This window comes from Oryza glaberrima, chromosome 3 (assembly GCF_000147395.1).
Source record: "Oryza glaberrima chromosome 3, OglaRS2, whole genome shotgun sequence".
Classification (NCBI taxonomy): Eukaryota; Viridiplantae; Streptophyta; class Magnoliopsida; order Poales; family Poaceae; genus Oryza; species Oryza glaberrima.
Genome location: NC_068328.1, coordinates 28,302,415 through 28,327,956, shown reverse-complemented (window position 1 = coordinate 28,327,956; position 25,542 = coordinate 28,302,415). Strand labels below are relative to the sequence as shown.

The 25,542-nt window shown below is 43.1% G+C and overlaps 4 protein-coding genes across 6 annotated transcripts; 1 reads left to right on the top strand and 3 right to left on the bottom strand.

Moving 5' to 3' along the window:
• Positions 1-456: 456 nt before the first annotated feature.
• Positions 457-6,225, bottom strand: LOC127768176 (threonine dehydratase 1 biosynthetic, chloroplastic). Its single transcript, XM_052293714.1, has 9 exons — positions 5,727-6,225; positions 4,035-4,214; positions 3,665-3,934; positions 3,081-3,287; positions 2,385-2,633; positions 2,234-2,307; positions 1,925-2,042; positions 1,285-1,419; positions 457-1,017 (listed from the first exon to the last, which is right to left on the bottom strand). The coding sequence occupies exons 1-9, from the start codon at positions 6,147-6,149 to the stop codon at positions 865-867; spliced, it is 1,809 nt and encodes a 602-aa protein (XP_052149674.1). The 5' UTR covers positions 6,150-6,225; the 3' UTR covers positions 457-864.
• Positions 6,226-7,990: 1,765 nt separating this feature from the next.
• LOC127768022 (pentatricopeptide repeat-containing protein At4g01570) lies at positions 7,991-14,987 on the bottom strand. Of its 3 annotated transcripts, none has more exons than XM_052293523.1 (4): positions 12,589-14,987; positions 11,336-11,648; positions 11,057-11,236; positions 7,991-8,913 (listed from the first exon to the last, which is right to left on the bottom strand). In XM_052293523.1, the coding sequence occupies exon 1, from the start codon at positions 14,985-14,987 to the stop codon at positions 12,672-12,674; it is 2,316 nt and encodes a 771-aa protein (XP_052149483.1). In that variant the 3' UTR covers positions 7,991-8,913; positions 11,057-11,236; positions 11,336-11,648; positions 12,589-12,671. The 3 variants fall into 3 exon arrangements, with proteins under 3 accessions (XP_052149483.1, XP_052149484.1, XP_052149485.1); XM_052293524.1 differs by having other exon boundaries at positions 11,336-11,643; XM_052293525.1 differs by lacking the exon at positions 7,991-8,913 and adding an exon at positions 8,931-10,244.
• A 4,332-nt stretch (positions 14,988-19,319) lies between these two features.
• LOC127766941 (glutamine synthetase cytosolic isozyme 1-3) lies at positions 19,320-23,274 on the top strand. Its single transcript, XM_052292116.1, has 13 exons — positions 19,320-19,613; positions 20,174-20,213; positions 20,343-20,446; positions 20,534-20,582; positions 20,683-20,789; positions 20,870-20,957; positions 21,261-21,389; positions 21,499-21,573; positions 21,743-21,796; positions 21,900-21,937; positions 22,042-22,201; positions 22,761-22,821; positions 22,922-23,274. Exons 1-13 carry the CDS (start codon positions 19,534-19,536, stop codon positions 23,047-23,049), a joined length of 1,113 nt encoding a protein of 370 aa, XP_052148076.1. The 5' UTR covers positions 19,320-19,533; the 3' UTR covers positions 23,050-23,274.
• A 1,050-nt stretch (positions 23,275-24,324) lies between these two features.
• LOC127766959 (uncharacterized) lies at positions 24,325-25,518 on the bottom strand. The gene has a single exon (XM_052292144.1). It carries the CDS (start codon positions 25,368-25,370, stop codon positions 24,378-24,380), a length of 993 nt encoding a protein of 330 aa, XP_052148104.1. The 5' UTR covers positions 25,371-25,518; the 3' UTR covers positions 24,325-24,377.
• Positions 25,519-25,542: the final 24 nt, after the last annotated feature.

Genomic DNA, 25,542 nt, shown 5'->3' with positions numbered 1-25,542 from the left:
TCCCCCATCCCTCTCAAGCACAACATATAGGTCCCACTGTCACAAACTCACAACGGAGGGTGTAGATGGAGAGGTTGGAGCACAAATGAAATATGGAGAGGAAATTTTTTTTATCAACTTGCCTAATGTGGAGATGGAGAGTTTGATTTGGGTATGCTGTTAGAGATGCTCTTAGGTGAAGATCTCATGTTTATTTCCTAAGAATTCAAATAGAGCTCATCTCATATCATAGGGACTTCAGTTTCAAACCCTCCAAAATTATTTCCTTCGTTCTAGAGGAGCCATAAACTCGGAACGATGTGGTTCCAAGAGGGGAGGAATGGGAAGGGCAATTAGGATCAAATTAGCCATAATTAGTGATATGCCATGCCATTCTATTGCTCAATGGAAGCATAGGCATTAGCTGGGGGAGCCATTGCCCATTGGTCAAAGAAAGCAAAGAGAAGAGCCAATCCAAGAGTAATATATCTGCATCCATTTTCCATTGTTAGATACAAACTCTAAAAAGGGGGAGATAAGTAAATCATTTCCATTATCTAATGGGGAGATAGGAACCACAGACATAACATGACCCAGAGTTACGTGAATACAAACTTATTATCATTATTCGGCAGATTCTTGGTGAAGTACAACAGAGAATCAGATCAATAAGCACAACACATACATTACATTACATACTCAACACATCAACAAATGGCACACCCAAAATTCTGGAGTACATAAATAGATAAGGCGACGCCTTTATTCCAAAAGATGAAGCAAATGACCCTACTACCTGAATGGATTGATCTTGGTAAGCCTCACCAACTTATGGGAGCAAAGGAACTTTAACAGTCGGTCCGGTTTTGATTCGAGTCAGTGGCATTAGATCTTCGGATCGCGCAAGAGGAGCCGGTATATCTCATTGTTCAGCTCCGACATGTACTCGTACCCAAGATTGTCAGCACGGCTCTTGAATTCGTCAAACTCCTCCGGCGGCACTTGTATGCCAACCAAAACATTCGCTCCGGTTTCACCCTGCAGATGATAATTGGTTCATATGAACGTATATGCTGGAGTTCACTAAGATGTTTAAGGGTTTTGCAAGTTCGGCAGAACTAATGTAACCAATATGTTAAGTCTCAACACAATTTAGATGTACATTTTTGTCAACTGAAAATGGAAAGGGAATATTGTACAGGATAGATGGCAATAAAATGACGATTTCAGATGCATGGGATTGCAATTTTCATACAAGACTACTTTACAGCAGGGAAACTGATGAATAATAAATCTGTCACACACCTGTGCACGGTAATGGAAAAGGCTGATATTCCAGCGGGGGCTGAATGCATCCAAAAATTTCATAAGTGCACCAGGCCTTTCTGGGAAAATGAACCGGTAAACAAGTTCATCTGTTACTTCTGACCTGCCACCAATCTGAAAATAGATGGAAAGGAAAAGCAAATTAAGGTAGCCGCATATTTGAATATAAACAAATTAAAAGAACACCATCCCTTAAGATCAGCTGCAACAAAATTTAGCAGAGGTTCACAAAATTAACTTGGACATATCTGTGTTTTGGGAGGTAATTTTTTTTATTTGAATCACAAGGCAAAACCAGAGGCACGGACATATGATTGACTGCTTGTTGCACCAAACAAGTTCTTATTTACAATGTAGCAGTTGATAATTTCATCAATTTATCTGCAGCCTTTTCAACTGGAACATCTCTATAAAACCAGTTGTAACATGTTTGCATGCACAAATCCAGTAATGAATTTTATGGCACTTGCAATGCTATCACTGAGGATGTTTAGGGACCTAGATGAAACTGTAGACACGTTTAATCACTGTTAGTGTCATTTACTCTAAAAGTGATTAGATTTAGTTTCCAAAAAAATGTGTGGCATTGTTATAAAATTGGCAGAGAAATCCAACTTACAAAGTATCTTAGATGATCCTTTGCCAAATCATTGTCAGTAAGATCAACAGTTCTCAATTTTGAAGATTCCATACGTTCCACCATTGCTTTAAGTTCATCGTCAGTGTAGATGCCAACACTGGGATATATAAAATCAAAGCAATCGTATAGTTAGCCAGGAGCCCAAGAATATAAAAGAGCAAGGGACGCCATATTCTTTCCATAAATAAGTGTCAACAGAAAATAGTAAAGAAATTATATGTTGGATTGTCAGCCCAAAGATCCTTGATGTTAATGCACAATGCTATTAACATATTAGTGTCCATGTACCTGTAAAGGACAAGGGCATCTTTTGCATTGCAATCGTATCTGTATTTGAATTCAGTAATATTCATCCGGCCAACCTGCAGAGTTGGAAGAAAAGAAATGAAATTAGAAGTTGCAAATTTTTACATATTGGTAGAAATACCGCAAGGCATACCAGCTCTGCAAACTTTTTGAAGCTTCCCTGCTCCTCTGGCAAAAATGTGGCAAGAACTGCTTCTCGTTTTCGACCAACATCAGCCAGCTCAGTTACTAATCTGAGCCGATCAAAGTTCATATTTGCTCCACTAGTTATTGCAACAACATTTTCCCCTTTCAAGCCATAGTATTTGCAGTAAGCTTCAGCTCCTGCCAGCGCAAGGGCACCAGCAGGTTCAAGTATGCTTCTTTTCTCCTCAAACATATCCTGCAGCCATGACCAAAAAAAATTATAGGGCAGAACCGCAGAAGCATTATAAGGGTAAGATTGGAATATAGCAGTAGTCGGATCATAGATTCCTAGCACCCTATAAAGAATGTCAATGGAATAGGATTATACATTAGTTGAAAACCAATGCCCACAAGCAACTCACAAAAAACTAGGCTAGTGTACAACATTTATAAGACATGTCCGCTACAGAGGGTTTTGAACAAGTAATCTTTTTAAACTATGGAGCATAGTATTCACAGACCACTGCAATATAGAATTTTGATGCAGGAAACTGGTGTATATTTCTTTTTCTTTTATTGAAACCAGTACCTTTAATGGAGCAGTTGGGATTTAAGTTAGTTGAGAGAAACAGGTTAGTGTTCAGTTTTAACAACAATCTAAAATATTATGTAAAACAAGACACAAATAATCGTGAGTTCATACCTTTATTGAAGCACAAATAGCATCTCGACTGACAAGAACAATACCATCTACAAGTTCCCGGCACAAGCGAAATGTTTCCTCCCCTACAACTTTGACAGCCACACCATCAGCAAACCCACCAACTTGCTCCAGCATGACCCTTTGACCATGACACAAGGACAATGCCATTGCATTTGCATCTGATGGCTCCACTCCAATTATTTTCACCTGTACAAGAGCTGCTGTAAAATATACAGAACATTCCATCCCAACCTGACTAGAGTGCAACAATGCAATGAAACACATATATTAATTGCAACACTGATAACAGCTACAATTAGGTCCGAAAAACAACTTAATACCCCCAATTTGGGCTTAAAACTATTGCCATGCTCCATGATGACATTTATAAAGAGGTTTGTTTCCTCTTGCATTAAAAAAACGAACTTGGCCCCAAAGGGAAAGACCTCCCAAGGTATTATAATTAAGAAGCACCTGAAACTAGACCGAAAATGGTCATGAAAGCCAGCCCCTCCCTGTGGATCAGTCCTTAACCCGTGCTTTGAGGCTTAAAGAAAACTAGTCTAGAAAAATAGGAAGCTAACCTCTGGGCGAACCCTTTTTACATAGGCAGCGATCCCAGCAATTAATCCACCTCCTCCTACAGGTACAAATATGGCATGAAGTGGGCCTTGCAACTGCCGAACAATTTCCATGCCAATCGTTCCTTGTCCACTTATAACATCAGGATGGTCAAAAGGAGGTATGAATGTGCGGCCTTCCTGCTCGCATCTTTGTTTTGCATATGATTGAGCTTCATCATATGAGTCCCCTTTGAGTACAACTGTTGCACCCAATCTCTCCACCGATCGCCACTAGAATTCAAAACAATAGGTTTACTATGTAATGAGCAAAAGGTAAGATAAATCACATAGAAGGACAGGCTTAAAGTGATGAAATCTGCAGATCAAGAACCTTGATTTCAGGCGTTGTCACAGGCATGACAATAACAGCATCGCAACCGAGTCTTTGAGCAGAAAGGGCCACTCCCTGGGCATGGTTCCCAGCAGAGGAGCAGATGACACCCCTCTCCAACTGTTCACGCGAGAGCTTTGCCATCATATTGTATGCTCCTCTCAACTTGAATGAGAATACCTACACAACAAGTAACCAAAATTATATCTGGCCAGTAAAACTGCCAATTGTACTGTCAGAAGTCAGAAGAGCAATATATGTAAAGCTACAGCAAACTAATGCTAAAGTAGAAATTGCGTGTACTTCTCAAATTTCAATCAACATGAAACTAGCATTCAATAACTTTAAAAAAACAGTAGACAATTATGAAAAACAATAACAATAACGAACAATACATGTACAGTGCATGTGTATAGAGAGATAATTAAATATGCAATCAAGGATATCCCCTTGGTGCTATTGCTATGTCAATATTTTCTTATTATTTTGAATGAACAGGCAGGAGAACTGCCAATTATACTGATAAAGCAGGAGCAAATAAAATAAACAGAAGACATAACACCAATACATCATGCTAGTCAACGACAATGATAATGACGGTAGAAAGTCCTTCAGGTATATCAGAGTATGAACAAACTTTCATGTTCCTTGAAGGCTTGAAATGGGTAGCCCATCCATGAAACATAATAAGTTCAAAACTTTGATAAGACTCCAACAAAACCAAAGCGCCTAAACCTGATGACTCTACATTCCTCAGTTTAATATTAGCGCAGATGAACAAAACATTGTACTCCCCCCGTCCCTAAATATTTGACGCCTTTGACTTTTTTAAACATGTTTGACCGTTCGTCATGTTCAAAAAATTTAAGTAATTATTAATTCTTTTCCTATCATTTGATTCATTGTTAAATATACTTTTATGTATACATATAGTTTTACATATTTCACAAAAGTTTTTGAATAAGACGAACGGTCAAACATGTATAAAAAAAGTCAACTGCGTCAAATATTTAGAGACGGAGGGAGTATTTTCCATACAGGAACATCAAACAAGCACCCTACGAGTCAATACCCTGTCCAGCACTGAAAGTGCACTCATCTCAAAATTTCAGCAATCAATAGGATGTAACTATACAAAATCCCTTAAAAATTGACACGATAAGAACCCTGTAAATTAAATGTCCAACCAGGAGTATTGGTTATAAGTTGATGAAAAACATTTAAAATTAAACCAATTTGAGAACAAAAATTCACAAAGAAGAACGAGCAAAAGCAAAACACCCTTAAACCTCTATTACCCCGAGAAAGTTTGACAGCAACGTGTCCAAGCGAAGGTGGACAATTAAAGAGAATATCCCAATACTTATCCAACAATCAAAGAATCCAGAGAATCCAAACATCCTATTCAAGCCCACTGAAAACAACACAACACACCGATTCCGAGGTAAAAACCCCCCCGAAAACCCCTAAACTTATCGAACGAATGTTCTATCTAATTACACGATTGTGACGACTGACAATGCCAAATCATTCCGAATACGAGTAGAAGCTAGCTAAGCCCACAAGGAAGCCACCATATTTTCTGAAAAGTAATATTGTTTCAGCATACGATCGCCTAAACCCCCCCAAAAAAAAGGCGCATCAGAAACACGAATTAGCCCAAACGGGCGGGGAACGGATAGGGGGGATTACGGGTTGCAGGTCCTCGCGCTTGATCCACAAGTTGACGCCGAGGCGCTCGGAGAGCTTGGTGGCGAGCTGGAGCGGCGACTCGATGGCGACGTCGTACACCTTGGACGAGAGCACGCTGGTCAGGTACTCCATCGCGCCGAGCCCTCCCGCCGCGTCCCCTCCCACCGCCTCCGCCTCCCCCTCCCCAATCCCCTCCTCCCCGCGGCCCCGCACGAGGTACCCGCTCTGCCGCTGCAGCGTCTCGGGCGCCACCCGCATCATCGGCAACGGCGGCGCCGCCGCCGCCATCGCCGCCTCCGGTGACGACGCCGTCGCCGCCGCCGCGGCCGCCACGCGCGTTGGATGCCTGCGCCCGCGCGCGCGCGGCACGGCGGCGGTGAAGGTGGAGGTGGCCGCGGCCGCGGCGGTGGCGGCGGCCGCCATGGTGGTGGTGGTGGTGGTGGAGAGGGAGGCGGGCGGCGTGGTTGGGGTGGGGTGCGTCACGAGTCACAGGAGGGTGGGCAAGGGCAAGGCGTAGGATGGGAATGGAATGGATTATATGATGTGGCGCGGGCGAGCGGGCGGGGCGGGACGGACGACTGGATCCTTCACGTTTTAGGCCCTGTTTGGATAGGAAGCACACAAAAATTGGCCTGTTTGGTGGGAGTTTAAAATTCTGAGAAACAATTGGTTGGTAGCCAACTTCTAAGAATCTGGAAAAGCTGAGAAATCTAGTTTCTAGCTTATAATTCATTTTTTGAATTGTACATTTACAGGTTCTCAGAATCTATAACAAAAGCTATACTGTTTGAGGGAGTTTCTGATTCTGGGAGAAGCTACAGTAGCTAGAAGCTCCCCTAAATAGGACCTGAGTCTCTCCCATAGAGACTCATATTTCTGTGAGAGCCATTCAAACAACCCATTAGACTGTGTTTAGTTTCTGAAATTAGGGAGAAGTTTGGAGAAAGTTAGTAGTTTGGAAAAAAAAGTTGAGAGTTTATGTGAGTAGGAAAGTTTTGGATGTGATAAGATGTGATGGAAAGTTGGGAGTTTGGGGGAAGTTTGGTGTGAACTAAATATGGCATTAGTCTTTTTTCTAAAATATAAAAGTTATTTTACATATTGATCCTTAAAAAAAACCTATATAAGTATAAGACTTTAGCTCGGCACCAAAGTTATTGGCGCGCAGGTTAAATGAGTTGACCTAACGATATTGTCGCTGACGGAGTTGGGTATTTAGCTATTTGGCATCGACCACCAGTGATTCAGTTTCGTGCCAACGGTTGTAGTTTTGGCATCAACACGTTTAATGTTGGTACCAACGACTCTAGCGTTGAGCCAGGATTTGTCATGGGATAAGTTTCTTTCAATTGTTTAAAAGAGAGGGTTAATATTTTAAGAGGTGTATTAGCTTTTCAGTGCCGACCACCTAGTGACTTAAGTTACCTTTGGTATCAAGACATCAAATGTATGCATTATCAACCCCAGCGTTAAGTTAGAGGTTAGTAATTGTTAGGATAAACTTTTCTAAGGTCTATTTACAAAATAAATTTTATAAAAGGGCTAAAATGTCATAAATCTAGGAGCGGGCGATGTGGAGTGGGGCCCGATGGCGGGAGATCGGGGGATTCCTGGTCCGCGCCTTTTTCTTTCCTTTTCTTGTGTGGCTTTTGTGGCGTCGTTTTCCTGCGCGGGCCGGAACCATGTTTAACACAAGCTCTTTTTTTTTTCTTTTTAGTTTTGTTTAAGTTTAACCCAAACAATTGAGCTAATGAATGATGACGTGTGTGGAAGAAGTCGGTCAGTACGGCTGTTTGTGCAGGAGTACGCAGGAACGAACTTTAGTACGTACGTACCTGTGGTTCGATACGGCATTTTTGCTTGAGTGAAGCGTCAAACGATTAATTGGCCGACCTAAACCGTCTAATATCATATTGACTATCGGGTTAGGAATAACACTATTCTCTAAGCTTAGGTATATACGTTATCGTTATGTAATATTGTGGCATTATTATATTGCTTCCGTAGTTAGGCAAGGCCGTAGTAGACATATTTTTATTAGTACTTGGTGAGTACTCCCTCAATTCTAAAATGTATGACACCGTTAATTTTTTTCACAATATTTCACTATTTGTTTTATTAAAATAAATTAGTATAAATATGTAAAAGTATAAGTTAAAATTATATTTTATTTAATGATAAATCAAGTTATAATATATACAAATATTTTAAATAAGACAAATAATTAAATGTTATGAAAAAATTAACGGCGCCATATATTTTGAAATGGAAGGAGTACTAAAACTGATGTTTACAACACGAACGACATAATGTGTCTAAAATATCTCTGAAACTGACCAACCGCAAATTATTGTAGTCCGCTCCGAATCTGAAGTAGAACTACAATTTTTTGCGCCGTTAACGCCCAGCTGCACAATAACACTGGGTAGCTTGCAGGGCCGAATCTTGTTCACGTGACAGTGCACGTTTGCACGATATTTTACATGCAGGCTCGATGGTTTGTTATACAGGTGCACGCGGAACACGAACAGGGTAGCCTGACGAATTAAGTCTAATCTAAGATTAGCATCTTGGTCGGTTTCGGTTGGCGTGTTTTGTCGTAATTAGCTTTTCAAGTCGTATGTGGACTGTGGAGTAAACTACCACTACCATCTCTCAAAAAGAGGTCGTATATAACCATTTATACCACGAAGAGAGAGCTGCTTTTGTAACAAATCTCACATCCTCGAGCAGCTATTTGCTCGACACACGATGGAATGCACTTACGCCGAACGCTCGCTGTTTTGAACGCTTCGCAAGGTCATATATAACCATGGCAAATGAGAATGCACAGGTTGATAATTACAGTAGATTGCATGGCAAGCGTCCATGTTTATCATTTGTGAAAACAGAAAGTTTAGTTGTGATGCAAGACGTAAAGATTCACGCATTCATTAACACCATGGCACGTTGGGACGGACAAAACCTTGCCCGGGCACTCATTTAGAACACGTTTTTTTTAGAAATAAACAAAAAAAAAAGGGGTTCAATTCTCGCAAGAACAGAAAGCTTTTCAACGAAACAGTTTACCTGGCCTCCATTTGGACGGACGCTGATGTCCGTGACTCCTACACCGATTCACTGATGAAACGTGCGGTTGGCCCCAGCCTCTGGCATCCAATCAGCACTTCAGCAGTACAGCTGCAACCTACAGCAAAAGGGGCAACACTGGAGTTGGATTACAGTATAACGTCACCGCAAAAACATTTCCATGGTTTTAAACAAGTTTGGGTCAGAACTTAAGGACATGGATCCTCTACATTACTGCACCTAGCAGTGGCTGATAGGTGAGTCCGATCCCCCATGTCAGCGACAATTACTACAGGTGCAGTAATGTAGAGGATCCCCACTGTAGAACTTAAAAAACTGGGCAGACTCAATCTTCAAGTGAATTTTTGTTCTGTCCACTTTGAGGCCCCCTTTGATTCAAAGGAAATTCACAGGAATTTTAGAGGATTTCATTCCTATATGAATTTTTCCCACAAAGCTCTTTGAATCAAAGGAATGAATCCTATGGAATCCTATGAAATTCCTATGGAATGCCTCTTCTCATATAAGTTTTGAAGGAATTTTAACAAGAGGTAGAACCTCATGGAAGAAATCCTTTGACTCTTTATCTCTCCTCAAATTCCTGTGTTTTTCCTGTAGTCCAATCAAACGGTCATTCCTATGTTTTTCCTGTGTTTTGCAATCCTCTGTTTTACACTTACATTCCTGTCAGAATCCTATGTTTTTCCTATTCCTCCATTTTTTCATTCCTGTGATTCAAAGGAGCCCTGAAGTTTTTGCATCGATCCAGATAGATGATGCTACTTGTTTAGACAAGAATATAAAAAACAGCAGTGAAATAGATGTATAGAGTAGCTACTTCAGAAATATATGATCCACCCTAAAAAAATAAATATATATATGATCCAGGGTACGGTGAGCACCTTGAGAGTAGCAGAATAGAAATGTTTCGAGAATAGTACACTTCAAGAGCACGTTCACATTGTGCTCGGTAATGTACAGGATAACAGGACACAATCCCTTGCATCCCTCTGTGCCTATTCCAGTGCCAAAAATGCCAAACATGCGATAGCATTGGCAATATGTATGCTTGAGCTCTCCACTGGTCCACTTCGTATTAAGTTCACAACTAATAACTACTGTACAGCATAGAGGTCCCCCAAATAAATGGTTACAAACTACACAAGAATTTCAATCCCAAAATCTATCTTTCTACCCACATACATATAGTTATCTAGGAGTATTTGAAAGTATACACAAAAGGTGTTTATGGTTAATTCCAGAGCAACTCATCAATGGTCATCTCAACATGTTAAAGCAATAAATCCAAGATTCATAGGTATATCTTACTGCACAGATAAAAACAAAGAAGAAGTATCTTTCTGTTCTAACATCCAAGGTTCCTCAATTTATTGTACGTATGCTGGGAGAAATCCACTATCAATTTATCATGGGCGTATGCAGGGGGACCTATAAGATTCATCAAAGATTAATCCTAAATAAACTTGAACCAAGAGTTACACTAAAGCTCTAGCTACATAGTATGATGATTAATTTGCTAATCAACTGGGATGGCCAGTTTTCTTAAGCTCTAGCAAATTGCTCTGTTGATTTTTTTTTTTGGTTAAAGCACCGTGTTTTCTTGAAAAAAAAACTAGCATAATTTCCTATGCAACACAGATGTTAACAAGAATTAAACAGTACAAACGATGCAAATTGCATTGATTCTTCCTAGCCATGGCAGCACAGGCAACACATTAGCTAGAAGTTACAAACAAACATCCAAACCCACAACTTCATGTCATCCAAATGACCAAATCATGCTTTGGAACTGCCAAAACATGAAACGAGTCAATTAAAATTAAGAGAAAGAAAGAACAATGTGAAATAAATCAAAGATAACAGAAAATAGTGCAGACAGCTTAGCTTACACAGTTGCAGTTGCCCTTTGTTATGAAACCAGAGAGCTTTTTTTTTTTTTAATTTTTTTTGCATCCATCACACTGCCATATAAAAAATTTTCAATAGCTGGTATATCAGTATCTGCAAGCTTAGTAACTCAACCATTGGCCTAACCATTGTTAACAACTCAACAGCAATATGAACACCCTTCCAGAAGCTATGGGATCTAACAATCTTACAAGATAGCTTTCATTTATCGTTCATACAAGAAACGAGAAGTCCACAACCATTTAGCTCATGAAATCCAAACAACTGTTAAATTTAAAATGTCCAGTGGCAAACAAGTAACAGGAGTATGAGCATAGACAATTGGTGATTACCTTTGCCTTGAAGGTTATGTTAGTCACACTTTAGGTGTAGCCCAATATCTTCTAGCATGAGGTCGCTGATGTGGGCTGTGTAATTGTGCCAATATAATTGTTGTTGCTTTAACATCAACAATGCCCATGGTCTGGTTTGCTCTTCTTGTTTCAGTGGCCATTTGACAGCTTTTTTCTCACCTAATTTTTCAATACAATCATCAATTAGCTCCACAATCATCCTTATCAACTGAGGCATCAACAATCAAGACAACAAACCGCATAAAGCAAATTTATTACCTCAGAAGTGGCCAACCATGCCCATAGCCTGTCAAAAAGCTCATAGAAAATCAGAACCTTTAAATTTCAACCATGGCCACCAATTGGTTCCAGCAGACTGTGAAACCTAAGCAATGTTACTATATTAAATGGAGCATCAGCTTCACAGAACAAATGCGCAATATATCAACAAGTACAATCTCTCTTCTCTAATTTTGCTTTTGTGGTCGGTGAACTGCATCGTCTCTCTAGGACCTGCTCTTCTTGACTCTTCTGACTTGAAGTTTGATTGATGTGATAATGAACGTGACCTGGTTGACGAGGCAAAGCTGCACTGGGAATAAAAGGACTAAACACTTTAATAACACTCAGCAGACAAGAATTAAGATTATTTTGTCTAGAATCTATACAAGAGACTTGGATAGACCAGTATATTCTAGAGCAGAAGAGCTTAGAGGAAAGATTAGAGCATCAATTTCAGAACTCAATAAATTAAATGACTAAATAAGAAATATTAGCTTCATGGTTACAAGAAAGATGCAAAATGTACACCAAGAGGGGGTTCTCCTATTGTATATGTGGATACTTGGCTGGCTTTAGTGGGCCTAATTTCAAAATATCTAACCACATGAAAAAAACAAGGAACAATTGCTTATTTGACCCTGTTTTGAAAAAAACAATGAATATCGATGATATATCATGCATGGCACATTGGCGCAACACAATATATCATCAATAAAGATGATAAACAGCTACAATATTGTATATATCCTTCTAGCGCTGGTCCCTTTAAGATGCTAAATAATGCTATAGCACATCACATGTCACCATTATTTGCAAGTATGTATGCCAATTATCCATTCATGTAAAAATGGAAGGGAACCAGGTCAAGCATCTAAGGGGAGAAAACTTAAAACTGGATAGGTCAGCACAATGAAAAGCACTGATGACCAATCCTAAGATGACAATGTTCATGCACATCTGGACATTTCAAAAAAATAAATATCACTTCTAGAATTGTAAGTGTATGTGTATGTGTAACACCACAATTTGTATGAACAAAAACAGATCCCAGTTATCCGATATTTTAACCATTCTTCGAAGGAATTTTCACTTCTTCAGTAGATAAGCGTGATCAAGTAACTACAACTATCCCTATACATACATTACATTTCCATTTATCAGATGTTCATATGATAAGCTCTCAAAAGATAATGAATCAAAATTCGACCAAAATTTATTCTAAAATTTAAATAAAATACTGCAAAATGTACCTTGTGGAGTTTTAAATCCACTCTCTCAAATGTCATCTGGCCAAACACCTGTCTTAATAAGTGATGTTTGGTATTTCATCACGTCATCTAGGCTGCTGCCTTTTCTTTTCAATCTCCTTATCAAGGAAAACCAATATTGTTTCCGTGGCATAGTTCGGAGCAATTCCTTCTGCAATCATCTTCCTCAAATACTTGTCAGCTTCCTTTAATCTACCAGCTTTTGCATTAATATTGATCAAGGTATTAAAAGTGACAACATCTGGTTTTATGCCCCTCCCAATTATCTGCTCAAGCAAAGAGTTTGCTTCGTCAACCTTCCCGGCCTTTCCCAATTGATTGATCAATGTGTTATACATGACGATGTCCATGTAAACACCTTTCTTTGACAGTTCACTAATAATCGAGCCAGCAACCTCTGCTTTTCCCATCTGACCAAGGCCTTGAATGATCAGATTGTATGTAGCTATATCATTGGGGCAGAGCTGTCCACCTCTCTCATGAAGAATTGCCCATACCTGTTTCAAATACCCTTTCTTGACAAATGACGTCATCAATGAATTGTATGTATAACTCGTTCCTTTCCTTCCCAGAGTTGTGAAGATCTCAAACAACTTGCAAGCTACACTCAACTTCCCTTTCGCTAAAAAAATTGACATATATGTATTAACCATGTCAGTATCAAATGTCTTGGCTCCCATACCTTGCACCCTCTGCCCTCTGTCAATTGTGAATATAGCAGAACTATTCAAATGATCAGCATGTTTAGCAAGATGATCTAGGTGCGGTGACAAAGACCAATCATCCTTGGGCTCATCTTTTTGTGTTTCTTCATTTGCACCAGTGCATACCACGGGATTGACCAAACTCATCACATCATCAATATTGCCATCAAAGGGAAAAATTGATGTTCCATCTTTCTCTCTGTCCTGTGGTCCTTGCAAAGCAGACATCATATTTGATTTCCATCGAATAGCATCTGGCAACACAGAACTATCTCTAATGAACTTAACTATCTGCTCTTCCAAGTCCCAACGTCTACTCTTGTTAAACCCTATGAGCAATGATGTTACTGTGACCAAATCAACAGCAAACCCTCGCTCCTCCATTTCCTTCATTAACTCTACCGCCTCCGCAACTTGGTCCCCCTTCCCTTCCTTGCAAAACTCCCTCACCATAATACTATATGCAATCCCATCCAACAGTTGGCCTTTTCTCCTTAGATCATAAAACAGCCGGCACGCTGCTTCTGCTCTCCCATTCTTGAATAGCCCATCAATCACTGTGTTGTGTGTGCTTGCTGAGCATTGAATACCATCCGCCACCATTGTCTCAAAAAAACCGCATGCCTCATCCAGCTTCTTAGCTTTGAAAAGCCCATCCAGAAGCGAATTGTACACCACAACATCCCCCTTCACCCCATAGCTCCCTCGCATCTCCTGGAACAAACGCAAAGCATCATCCATCCTAAAACTCTTGCAGCACCCATCCACGATAGCCCGGTAGGTGAACACATCCGGTTCAATCCCAAATGACTTCATCTCATCATACACCACTAAAGCATCAGCGACCCTTGCACCAACCACAAGCGCACGGATGAGCGAATTGTGTGTGCATATGTCTGGCACAAGAGGAGGAGAGGCGGTCTTCATAGCAGCAAAAAGCTTTAGCGACATATCCAGCCTCCTCCACTTGCCAAACGCGTGGATGCAAATGTTGTAGAACCTTATGTTGGAAGGGAGGCCCCTCCTCGACATTTCGCCGAACACGTGACGGAAGTCATCGTAGAGGTTCTCTTTGGACAAGGCGAGGAGGAGGCGATTGGTGGCTCGGACGGGGGGCGGGTGTGAGGCAATGGGGAGAAGCCTGCGAATGGCAGGGACGGCGGAGATGGGGTCAGGTGAGGCGATGAGGGAAGGGATCGCGGCGGCGGCTAGACGGGGCAGGAGATCAGGCGGAGCAGCGTCGAGGAGGGCGAGCGCGGCGTCGACGCGGGAGGCGGAGAGGAGCGCGGAGAGGAGGGCGGGGAGGAGCTCCGAGGGGCACGACGAGGAGAGCGCGAACGGGAGGAGCGCGTCGAGGAGGGGAGGCGAGTGCGTGGCGAGCGCGCGGACGAGCACGGGGAAGGTCGCGGCGAGGAGCGGGCAGGACGGCGGCGTGGCGGCGAGGAAGAAGGAGAGCTTGGACGTCGGCGGGAGCGCCGGGTGGCGGAGCACGTGGAGCCGCACGGGGAGCGGCAGCGGCGCCGCGGGCAGGAGCTCCGGCGGGATGTGCGGCGTCGTGAGCAGGTGGTTCGCGAGCCGCGCCGCGAGCAGCGCGTCGGTCAGGCCCGACAGCGGCGCCCCGGCCCCGGCCCTGGCCGCCGCCGCCGACGCGAGGCCGCGGATCGGCGCGCGCCACATCACGCACGCGACCACCGCGCCGCGCGCCGCCGCCTCCCCGCCGCTGCCGCTGCCGGCGTGCGTGCGTGCGTGCGCTCCGCGTGGTGGCGCGGTCCGCGGTGAAGCGACGGTGCGCGACCGCGGCCAAGGCAGAATGGCTATGTTGTTGGGCCGTTGCGCGGCTCGTTGGCTGGGCCGCGTGTTGGGCTCTGGTGGACGCGTGGTGCAGTTAGGCCGTGATCCGTGGGCTTTGACTCGAGTCGTGTGATCTGAAGAAAATCGCGGGGGAATATCCTCGCGATTCGCGAAGATTCAAGCGGAGCCACGCGTTGCTGCTTGGTGAGCAGCACACTCGCGCTTGGCTTCGTACTCCACTCGACGACTGATGGAATAAGGGCGAGTACTGTAATGCCCCGTATATTATCTCTAATGATATCACCAATGTTTACTATTTATTTTATAAATAAGGTGTGGACCCTGTGTCAGTAGGTATTAGTTGTTATAGTCATAATAGTGAAAAATAAAAGTGGGTCGTAAGCTGGACCCCACAATCGCTCGCCATGAGAGAAATCATTTGTTTATTCCTTATGACTAGGTAGTAAGCATAATGCCTGGTATTAGTTACTTACCGGAAATGCTACTTGGCGATCGCTCGCTTAGAGTGATCGGGTAGCCCCTCCTCCCTTCCCTTTTTTGGCACCGCATTACTTTTCTATTTTAGTAAATTTATGCACCTAAAGTTTATACAACTCAAGTTTACACATCTAAAGTTTAGAGACCAAAAGTTTATAAGTCAAAAGTTTATATATCCGATTCAAATTTGAATTTGAATTCAAATATTTTTTATATATATAGTATTTCTATACATCTAAAGTTTATACACCTAAAGTTTATATATCCGATTCAAATTTGAATTTGAATTCAAATATTTTTCATATATAGTATTTCTATGCAACTAAAGTTTATACACCTAAAGTTTATATACCCGATTCAAATTTGAATTTGAATTATATCCAATTCAAATTTGAATTCAAATATTATATATATATAGTATTTCTATACATCTAAAGTTTATAGACCTAAAGTTTATAGACCCAAAGTTTATAAGTAAAAAGTTTACATACTCGATTCAAATTTGAATTTGAATTCAATTTTTTTATACATAAATTTTTCTAACTTTTGTTTTTTTAAATTTTTTTTTGTGGTGTACTGTAATAGGAAAGGAAGGGGAGGAGGAAAGGGAGAAGGGAGCGGGAGTGGGACCGATCGCTGGGCGATCGCCCATTAGGCCCCCCCCCCCCCCCCCGTTACTTACCACTCCCACAATGTATACAACCTGGTAGTAAGGAGTATTTTATTCCTTACTACCCACTTTAGATGCACATTATGGATGCCCTAAGAGTGTCATATTGGATTGAGCAATAAGGTGGAGAAAAGAAGTGAGGAGAGAGATAATGAGCCACCCCTAAACCAAGAGACAACCTCCACACAAAATTCAAGAAGGGTGTGAGAGTATTAAATATATTGGTATTTGTGAACTAGATGTGATGTATCGTATGGGTTGTCTCTTAGTTCATAAGTGAATAGAATAGATAAATTTATAGGTGTTAGTCACATCTACCATAGCACTTGCCCTTAACTGGGGTATTTGTCACTCTTACGAGTGGTTCTAGATGATTTTTTATTGGACCCACATGTCATAGACACATGGAGACCCACATGTCATAGACAACAAAGGACAAATCATTAATTGGCACATCTTAAAGTGACAAATAATTAAATGTCCCACGATTGATTGTCATTCAATAGCGGTTTTATCGCGGGTGCATTTTTCAAGTTTTTAAACGGTAAGAAATTTAAACTATATTTCTATATATTTTCAAAAATCTATTTTTAAAATTTTGAATATCCAACTTATTCGTTTGTGTTCCAGGCAGGAGTACTGCATTTCCGTGCCGACCGGCGACCGGCGACCGGACTGGGCACCGCTCTGTTTGCTAGTGGACGGCGCCATACCGCTTGATCTAGATAAGCTTTCCAGGCGAAACGGCAGAGATGGAAGAGAAGCAAAGTTGGATAGATCGATCTGTGGAATCGCTTCTCAGCTCTCACACGTATGCACATAAGTCACCAGCTCACCATGGGCCTATTTGGCTCTCTACCCTATTAATTGGTAGTACTAAAATCTAGTTAAATTTTAGCACTACCAATTTTTTGGTAGGACAAAGTTAGCTAGTCTATGTTTGGTTTAATATCAATATAAAACTAGAATGTAGCCAAATTGAGCGTGGGCACTATTAATTATTTGGCTTCAATCCAAACTAGCATGTTTATTGTTAAAGTTACCAAAAATTTTGATAAGTTCACGTTTTGTCTTTGATATAAAACTTCACGGCGTATTGTTAAGAAAGAAAAATCTTCCAGTGATACCTGTCAGTTGTCACGCTATATTTCAAAAGGAAAAAAAGAAACAAAAACGTGCATCATATCATTACATTTCCAGCAAAAGAAAAAAAAAAGAACAAGCCAAAACCATGCATGTACTGTCGACCACTATACAAAGGAGAGGGAAGAGAAAAACTTGGCATCCTCTTCTTCCCGCTTGCTTAAGTGCAACCATCGCGGTTAAGTACAGTGCTCGACAAGGCACCTATTTACGTAGGACGTCGCACACACGTATGATATCGCCGTCTTGTAAGCTTTATACAAGAGAGAGCGCGCACGCATTGACCAACTTTCAATCCCCGGTCTTCTTCGCGGCTAGGAAGATTTTTCTTTCTTAACAACACGCCGTGAAGTCCTATATTATAGAGCAATAAGAAAAATGATCTTCTAAACGACATCTTTAGAAAGGATACGATATTGAGGATGCTGCCACCACACGTATTGAGGTGACAAGATGTGGTTTTCATCTGAAAAAATCCATTAGGGGGTAGGAAAGATCACTCAACAACACCTCAAGAGAAAAGCTGTAGGTGCCCGCGAGCGTCGGCGTTGCTGGCCCGAAAAGACTAGGCTTTCACCCGTAACCCTCCTACCCCTTGTGTCGAGGTCGCTTATTGTACACAGAAGCCACCATCAACTACACTCCTTCGATGCACAGACACTGCGCCAGCACCTCACCACCAGCCGACCATCAAGTAGAAGCTTGACATTCGACGCGTTCAAATCCATCAAGATAGGTAGAAGAGGGAGAGGGTGAGAGAAAAATAGAACCCTCTCCCTCGCACTAGTTTTCAAACGTGGTCATTTTGTGATGCCAAGGCACCGCCTCAAGAGAACTAGCGTCTTGATCGGGACTCGCCATAGGCCTGCAACGTCCACGTCACGACGCTATTGTCATAGCCACCTTGACCAGACTGCATGTGTCATCATAGGCCGTCTGTCTACATCGCCGTCACCTCGACCTATTGCTCCTTGGCGCCACTGGAACTACAGCCAGAGCACCGTCTGCCACTCTAGCTCAGTTGCCGCTGGTTGCGGCCTCCCGTCGCCCACGCCTCACCACTCTCAACGCCGTCACCGCATCGGCCTCTTACCGTTGATGGGTGTGCCAACCTCCACGCATGTAGGAAGATCGACCAAATCTTCTGTTAATATAGTAGTAGTGACTGATATGTGAATCCGAATCCATATGTTAGTATGTACTATTGCACCAATAATACTGCAAATAATCCCTACCAATTTTTCAGTGTTCGAGAATTGAAACCGGAAAGGAGGACAAGCGACGAGAGGTGATGGCGCAGAGCCAACAAGTGGAAGATAACCTGCTGATCGATCGATCACCGGGCGGTGTTAGGTTGCCTCGTTGAAAAGCTTCTGGAATTTGTACTGTCTAGTCCATCTGGCGTGTACTTTAGACCGGCCTTTTCCCCCGTCTCGATGGTTCCGTGATACTACTAATAATCCAACATGCTAATCTCTATCAGTACAAAGATTAACGCGTCACTAAAAAGGCCAGCTCATTCAAGATGAGCATCCCGTTGTCTTATCAATCGATCGGTTCATCCTTTGCCGTGCATAACCGTCAGGTACTAGATCTTGTTCTCTCTTTCTTTCTTCTTTTCTTTCCATTATTCCATACAATTAAGCAGAGAAAATTGTCTCGACATCCAAAAGCTTAAACTAACCACGAATACGGACAGCAAGTAGTAGTAACATTCAAGTCCCATTTTTTGATCAGGTGGTTGCCGAAAAGCGAACTGAAGTTGGCACAAAAGTACTACTCCTATGTACGCCACTGACTCATCGTGACTGAGGACAAGACAAACCGTACGCGCATCATCCCCCAAATCCCGAGATTTTCACAGCGAAAGTCAGCACATCAAAGAGGCACGCAGCCCACACACACACCAGTACACCACACCAACCTTCCCGGAGCCTCCCCTTCAATGCCTCGCCTCTGCCTATATAGGCAGGAGCAAAGCTACTGGGTGACACACAAACCATTGATAGCCTGTGCGTCTCCAAGAAGAGGCTTGCCGCTGCCGCCATTGGAGCCCTCTCGTTTCTGCTCGAGCTCTGCATTTCTTCAGTAGGAGGAGGAGGAGGAAGAGTTGGAGTCGCCATGTCGTCGTCTCTGCTCACTGACCTCGTTAACCTCGACCTGTCGGAGAGCACGGACAAGGTCATCGCCGAGTACATATGGTGAGTGAAGCTCCTGCTTGTTTCTGTCTTCTTTCTTCTTCTTCATGGCTGCTGCACTGCATAGCATATCTGATGGTTCTTGGAGGTGAGAGAGATCTTTTGTTGTTAAGTGTTAAGCTTAATTTGGGTTTTCTTTGGTTCTTCCTTCCTCTGGGTTAGGTGGCAGGTTGGTTCTTGTTGCATGTTAGTTACTGCTGTTTTTATGTGCCGATGTTTATTGGTTGAAAAAAACTGCCCTTATTTTTATTTTTTTTTTGTGATTGCCTTTCAGGTATTTCACTGACGCCCTTTGATTTTTTTTATTAGGCGTGTTTATTTGTGAGTAAGTTGTTTAAAGAGATCATGAACTGCATGTTTCTACAGGTTCTTGATTTGATTATAGGATTCATCTAATTCTGAATCATCATCAATTCCTTTTCATGGTTGTTCTCCTAGTCTCCTTATCCCAGAATGCCGGATCTTTACTTAGTATTTTACATTTAAAAGAGGTTAATCACGTAAGCATGCTGTTTATACTTACCAATCTGCTCCTAATCACACCATGTGTTCCCATAATTCAGGGTTGGTGGTACTGGGATGGATGTGAGGAGCAAAGCCAGAGTACAAACACTCTCTTTACACCCTGATATATATATCCTTTAATCCTTCTCTTGATATCTGAAAACTTGGAGCAATGACCCTGTAATTACCTGAAAGTTGTTGTGACTTGTGATTACTGCCTCTGATCAGACGTTGTCTGGACCTGTTGATGACCCAAGCAAGCTTCCAAAGTGGAACTTTGATGGCTCCAGCACCGGTCAGGCTACCGGTGACGACAGTGAAGTCATCCTCCAGTATGCTTCTTGTTTGTACTCTTTGATTTGATTACACCTTGGTGTGTGTGCATTACACTGATGTACCTTTCACATTTTTGTGACAAGCCCTCAAGCCATCTTCAGAGACCCATTCAGGAAGGGGAAGAACATCCTGGTAGAAGAATTTTTTCCCCTCTTTTCTGATTCATAGTTACAAAAAGCTTCTGGCATGAATTTTTGTTCATGATTCCTTTTTAACCATGCTGTAAATGTAGGTCATGTGTGACTGTTATGCGCCGAATGGCGAGCCGATTCCGACGAACAACCGGTACAATGCAGCAAGGATCTTCAGTCATCCTGATGTCAAGGCTGAAGAGCCATGGTCAGTATATATCTTTGTTATTCAGAGATGTAATCCTGATGTCAAATGGAACTTATGTTGGTTGCCAAATCAAAAATCAGGTATGGGATTGAGCAGGAGTACACCCTTCTTCAGAAGCACATCAACTGGCCTCTTGGCTGGCCACTAGGTGGCTATCCAGGCCCTCAGGTAATTCTGAACTTCTTATACACTTTCAGTATTGCATCTCAACCACAACAAATTTCTTCTCTTGTTTTTTCAAACTAGAGAAATTTATCAGTTATTATTGTCCTTTTTATGTTAAAATACCAGTTGTTACCTAAATCATTAACAAGGAAGAGAAGAATTACATTTACATACTGAATTTTATTCATTCCACTTCTTGCTGATAACCTGACCAGCAATGTTTGCTAGTCAATTTTTTTTTAAAACATAATGGAAATGGTTTACATTTTCGGCACTGAATCTTGAACAACGAAAATGGTGTGATAGGGTCCGTACTACTGTGCGGCGGGAGCCGATAAATCGTACGGGCGCGACATCGTTGATGCCCACTACAAGGCCTGCCTGTTTGCCGGCATCAACATCAGCGGGATCAACGCAGAAGTCATGCCGGGGCAGGTAGAACACACTTCTGAATTCTGCACACCTCGCGTTTCTGTGCCATTTTTTTTTCCCGACACTTTGTCCATGAGCTGATCATGCGTTTGATGTGCGATTTTGTGAGCAGTGGGAGTTCCAGATTGGCCCTGTCGTTGGCGTCTCCGCAGGGGATCATGTCTGGGTGGCACGCTACATTCTTGAGGTAGACTGAAAAAACAAACGTACAAAATCTGAACACATGGATTTCGCTGGAAAATTTTGATTCCATCATCTTTTTTTTACATTTTTTTAACCCTTGGAATCCTGCAAAATTCTTGCATTGGTTTTTTTTTTTTTTGGGCTGATAAGACATGCTCTTCTTTGGATTACAGAGGATCACTGAGATTGCTGGCGTCGTCGTGTCCTTCGACCCCAAGCCCATTCCGGTGAACACACACATTTCACCAAACATTTTCAATCTGATCTGCTCACTGATTCTCATTGCACATAAACATGTCATCTCTGAATCTGCATGAACATACGCTGCAGGGAGACTGGAATGGCGCCGGTGCTCACACCAACTACAGGTAAGCAAGAAATCATCTTCAAATCCTGCAAAATAAGATAAAAAATCACCTGCATTTCTGCAAAATCCCGTGCTGCAACGTGAGTATGTGACCTGCGGTTGCAGCACCAAGTCGATGAGGAGCAATGGCGGCTACGAGGTGATCAAGAAAGCGATCAAGAAGCTTGGCATGCGCCACCGTGAGCACATCGCCGCCTACGGCGACGGCAACGAGCGCCGCCTCACCGGCCGCCACGAGACCGCCGACATCAACAACTTCGTCTGGGTAGGACAAGATCGCTCGTCACACTCATCTCTAGTGAAAAATTTTAGTCTTAATAGGTACCAAAAAAAAAAAATTTGAGCCCCACTACGTTACTCTCTACAGTTAGTAGAAAATAATCTGAACTATTATCTCATTTGATCGAAGGGTTTAGATCTATTTGTACTACAACCCTAATTATACAACCCTAATTAGCGGTAGTAAAAATATGGAGGGACATTATTATAAAAAAAGACGCGGAGAGGTATATAATCGTCATTTAGCAATGATTAAATCTTTTTCCTTTATTTTTTTTTGTTTTTTTATGGAATATGAATAATACTAGCGTAATGGACGGCCACATATCGATCTTGCCAAGGAAAAAAAATAAATAATAAAGTTATCCCTAATTACTATATTATGTACTAGCGTAATAGACGACCACATATTGATCTAGCCGGAAAAAAAAATAAGTGATAAAGTTATCTCTAATTATTATATTACGGTATCCAATTTATATACTCTGCTTCTGCTCCTCCTTTGCTTAACTCCGGCGACGTTTTTCTTGCTTCGTTTCATCCAGGGCGTAGCGAACCGCGGCGCGTCGGTGCGTGTCGGCCGGGACACCGAGAAGGACGGCAAAGGTAAAGGAGGCGGCGCCATTGATCGATGGGAGAAATTTCTGCTGCTTATTTTTGATGTTCGCGTGTTGATTTTCGGTTTTGGTTTGGTTTGTTTCGTCAGGTTACTTCGAGGACAGGAGGCCGGCGTCCAACATGGACCCGTACCTGGTGACCGCCATGATCGCCGAGACCACCATCCTCTGGGAGCCCAGCCACGGCCACGGCCACGGCCAATCCAACGGCAAGTGAGGAGGAGTCGCCTCGCCCGGGTTGATGAACTGCTTTCTCGCGTGCTGGGTTTCATGGAAATCTGTGTGTGTGTGTTCTCTGACGCTGGTGCTGTTAGAAACTTCCAATAATTCAGAAATAACTGCGATGTGCTCTCAAATTTCTCATGAGGCCATCACCTGCAGCATCTCATGAAATAGATCTATTGCAATGACAACACCAATGGCAACGCAAAATTTTATGGTACCTCCAGATACCATCTACTCTCCTCAATAATGACAATAAAATTGTTTCTCTGGGTTAATCAAACATCGAAAAATGATAATGAGAGAGTACAGATTAGAAGGTGTGAGCACATACCTCAGGATCTAGAGTTCTAATTCTGATTGGACCTGTGCTAGAGCGGACTTATTGTGATTAGGGTAACCCTAGTACCCTACTGTGTGGTGGTTAGGCTACCTTAGACACCCCAAAACGACACCACTTCAGATGTCTTCAAACACCATCTTTACTACACTTCTTGCATTTTCGACATTGGAGAGAAACAATTTCTTGATTTTTTTGTCACTTTTATTGATGTGGGCCGCCAACTCAATACATAGAGGAGAAGGCTAAGGGCGCCAGTTTGGCTTGTCCAAATGTGGCGTCGACCATCCCGTAAGGCGATGGAGACGGCTGGAACGGGAGTGGCAAGGTTCAGATCCGGACGCTGAGGGAAAGATGGCTAGGAAGCTCTGATAGTGGTACGGTGGCGAGCAGAAGGATGTCAATGGTGGCTTCCACCATGGTGGAGCAGGAGGGTAAAGTTGAGAGGAAACCCTCACAATGGTTCCGATAAATTGTGTCACTTCTAGGGACATAACTACATTATCAAGATAGGGGGTGCCAAGAACTTGGTCAAGAAAATTTTTTAGATAGAGTTCATCTATTTTTACCATTTATGTAACCTTAAATTCAAACTTAGTCACCCTTATCAACTTAAATTCAGTCAAAAACATAGTAAAGTAAGTGAGTGGCATTCATCTTTATTTCGTACTAGCTCCATCCCTGGCCACTTTCATAGAATTTTTTTTAAGACGTACATAAACTTGACTTGAAGCTCACGGTAGACCTAGTCAACCAGCTTGTACATTTATGGGATGCAACCCAGAGGATCAACCTGAGCACAACAAACCTGAACCAAATCATTTGGATAGAGATGCCCATAGATTTGCAAATTGTCACTTCCACGTGAACTCGAGGTAGATAATACCAAGCCAATTAATTGTTAAATAGACTTACAAGAGGGCCCAAAAAAACAGGTTAAAGAACCGAAAAAAACAAGCTAACAATTGAAACGTATACTACGGCTAATCAGTGGGCATGATCCACATCCCGATCTTCGCATCTGGAGCTTCGATGAGATTAACCACATCGATATCTCCTTTCTCTTCTACCTTGCACACCTCGAAACACTTCTTATGTGCGTAAGGGACGTAAAGACTGTCCTTTTCCAACCCACATTCATCAGCCGCACGTGAAGCGCCGAAGTAGGCCGGAGCTAGCAAGAACGCGCGGCCACCAATGTCGTCCACTTCATGCCACTGCTGCTCGGAGAAATCCATTTTGTAGACGATGAGGTCGTAGACGGTCTCGAAGTCCCGGTCCAGCAACAGGCGCACCATGTACAGGTCATCCTCGGCCTCGACGAGGAACCCCAGCGCGGCACCCAGCACGCCGTACCCACCGGGGAGGGGGTCGGCGATCGCGATGGAGCCGAACACCGGCGCCGTCGGCATCGGGGTGAATTCCAGCACGCCGACGCTCTCGGGCGTGGCGTTGAAGTAGAACTTGCCCCGGCAAGCGGCGATCGACCATATCGGCACCTTCTCGCGCTGGCCCTCCTTGCCCGGGCGGATGTCCCACTGCGTGCCGACGTCGTACTCGTGCCTCACCCACCCCTCACCCTCGCCGCCGCCGCCGCCAAAACGGCAATACCAGAGTACAGTGACATCTTCTTCAGTCTCGACGAGGAGCACGATGCAGCTTTCGCTGCCGTTAGGCTTGCCGGAGAGCCGGCAGGAGCAGGTGCTCGGCAATTCACGGGGAAGATGAGGCAGGGGGATCTTGCCGTCGGGATCCTGGGGGTTCTGCAGGAACGTGGAGGCGTCCGAGGCCGAGCGGACTCGGATCCACCCCTGCGGCGTCACCCAGGCGTTGCCGTTCGTCAGGCCGGGGATGTCGACGCCGCCATTGTTGTCGATGGCCGTTGCGTCCGAGATGCTGAACAGCACTGGCTTGTCCGAGTCAGCGCCGTGCTTCAGGGCCAGGCATGGCACGGGGGCGACGCGCGGCTCGTCCATGCGATCTGATCTCCCAATTTCCAATGTAACACCCCCTGTTCTCTATTATGGTTAAATAGACAACCACATACCCAAGAAATCCGAGTCGAAGTGGGATTTCGGTCGGAGTACAACCAGATTTCGTGTCGGTCACGGAGATCCCTAAGCTGCGTCAACTGCGACCTAATCGTAT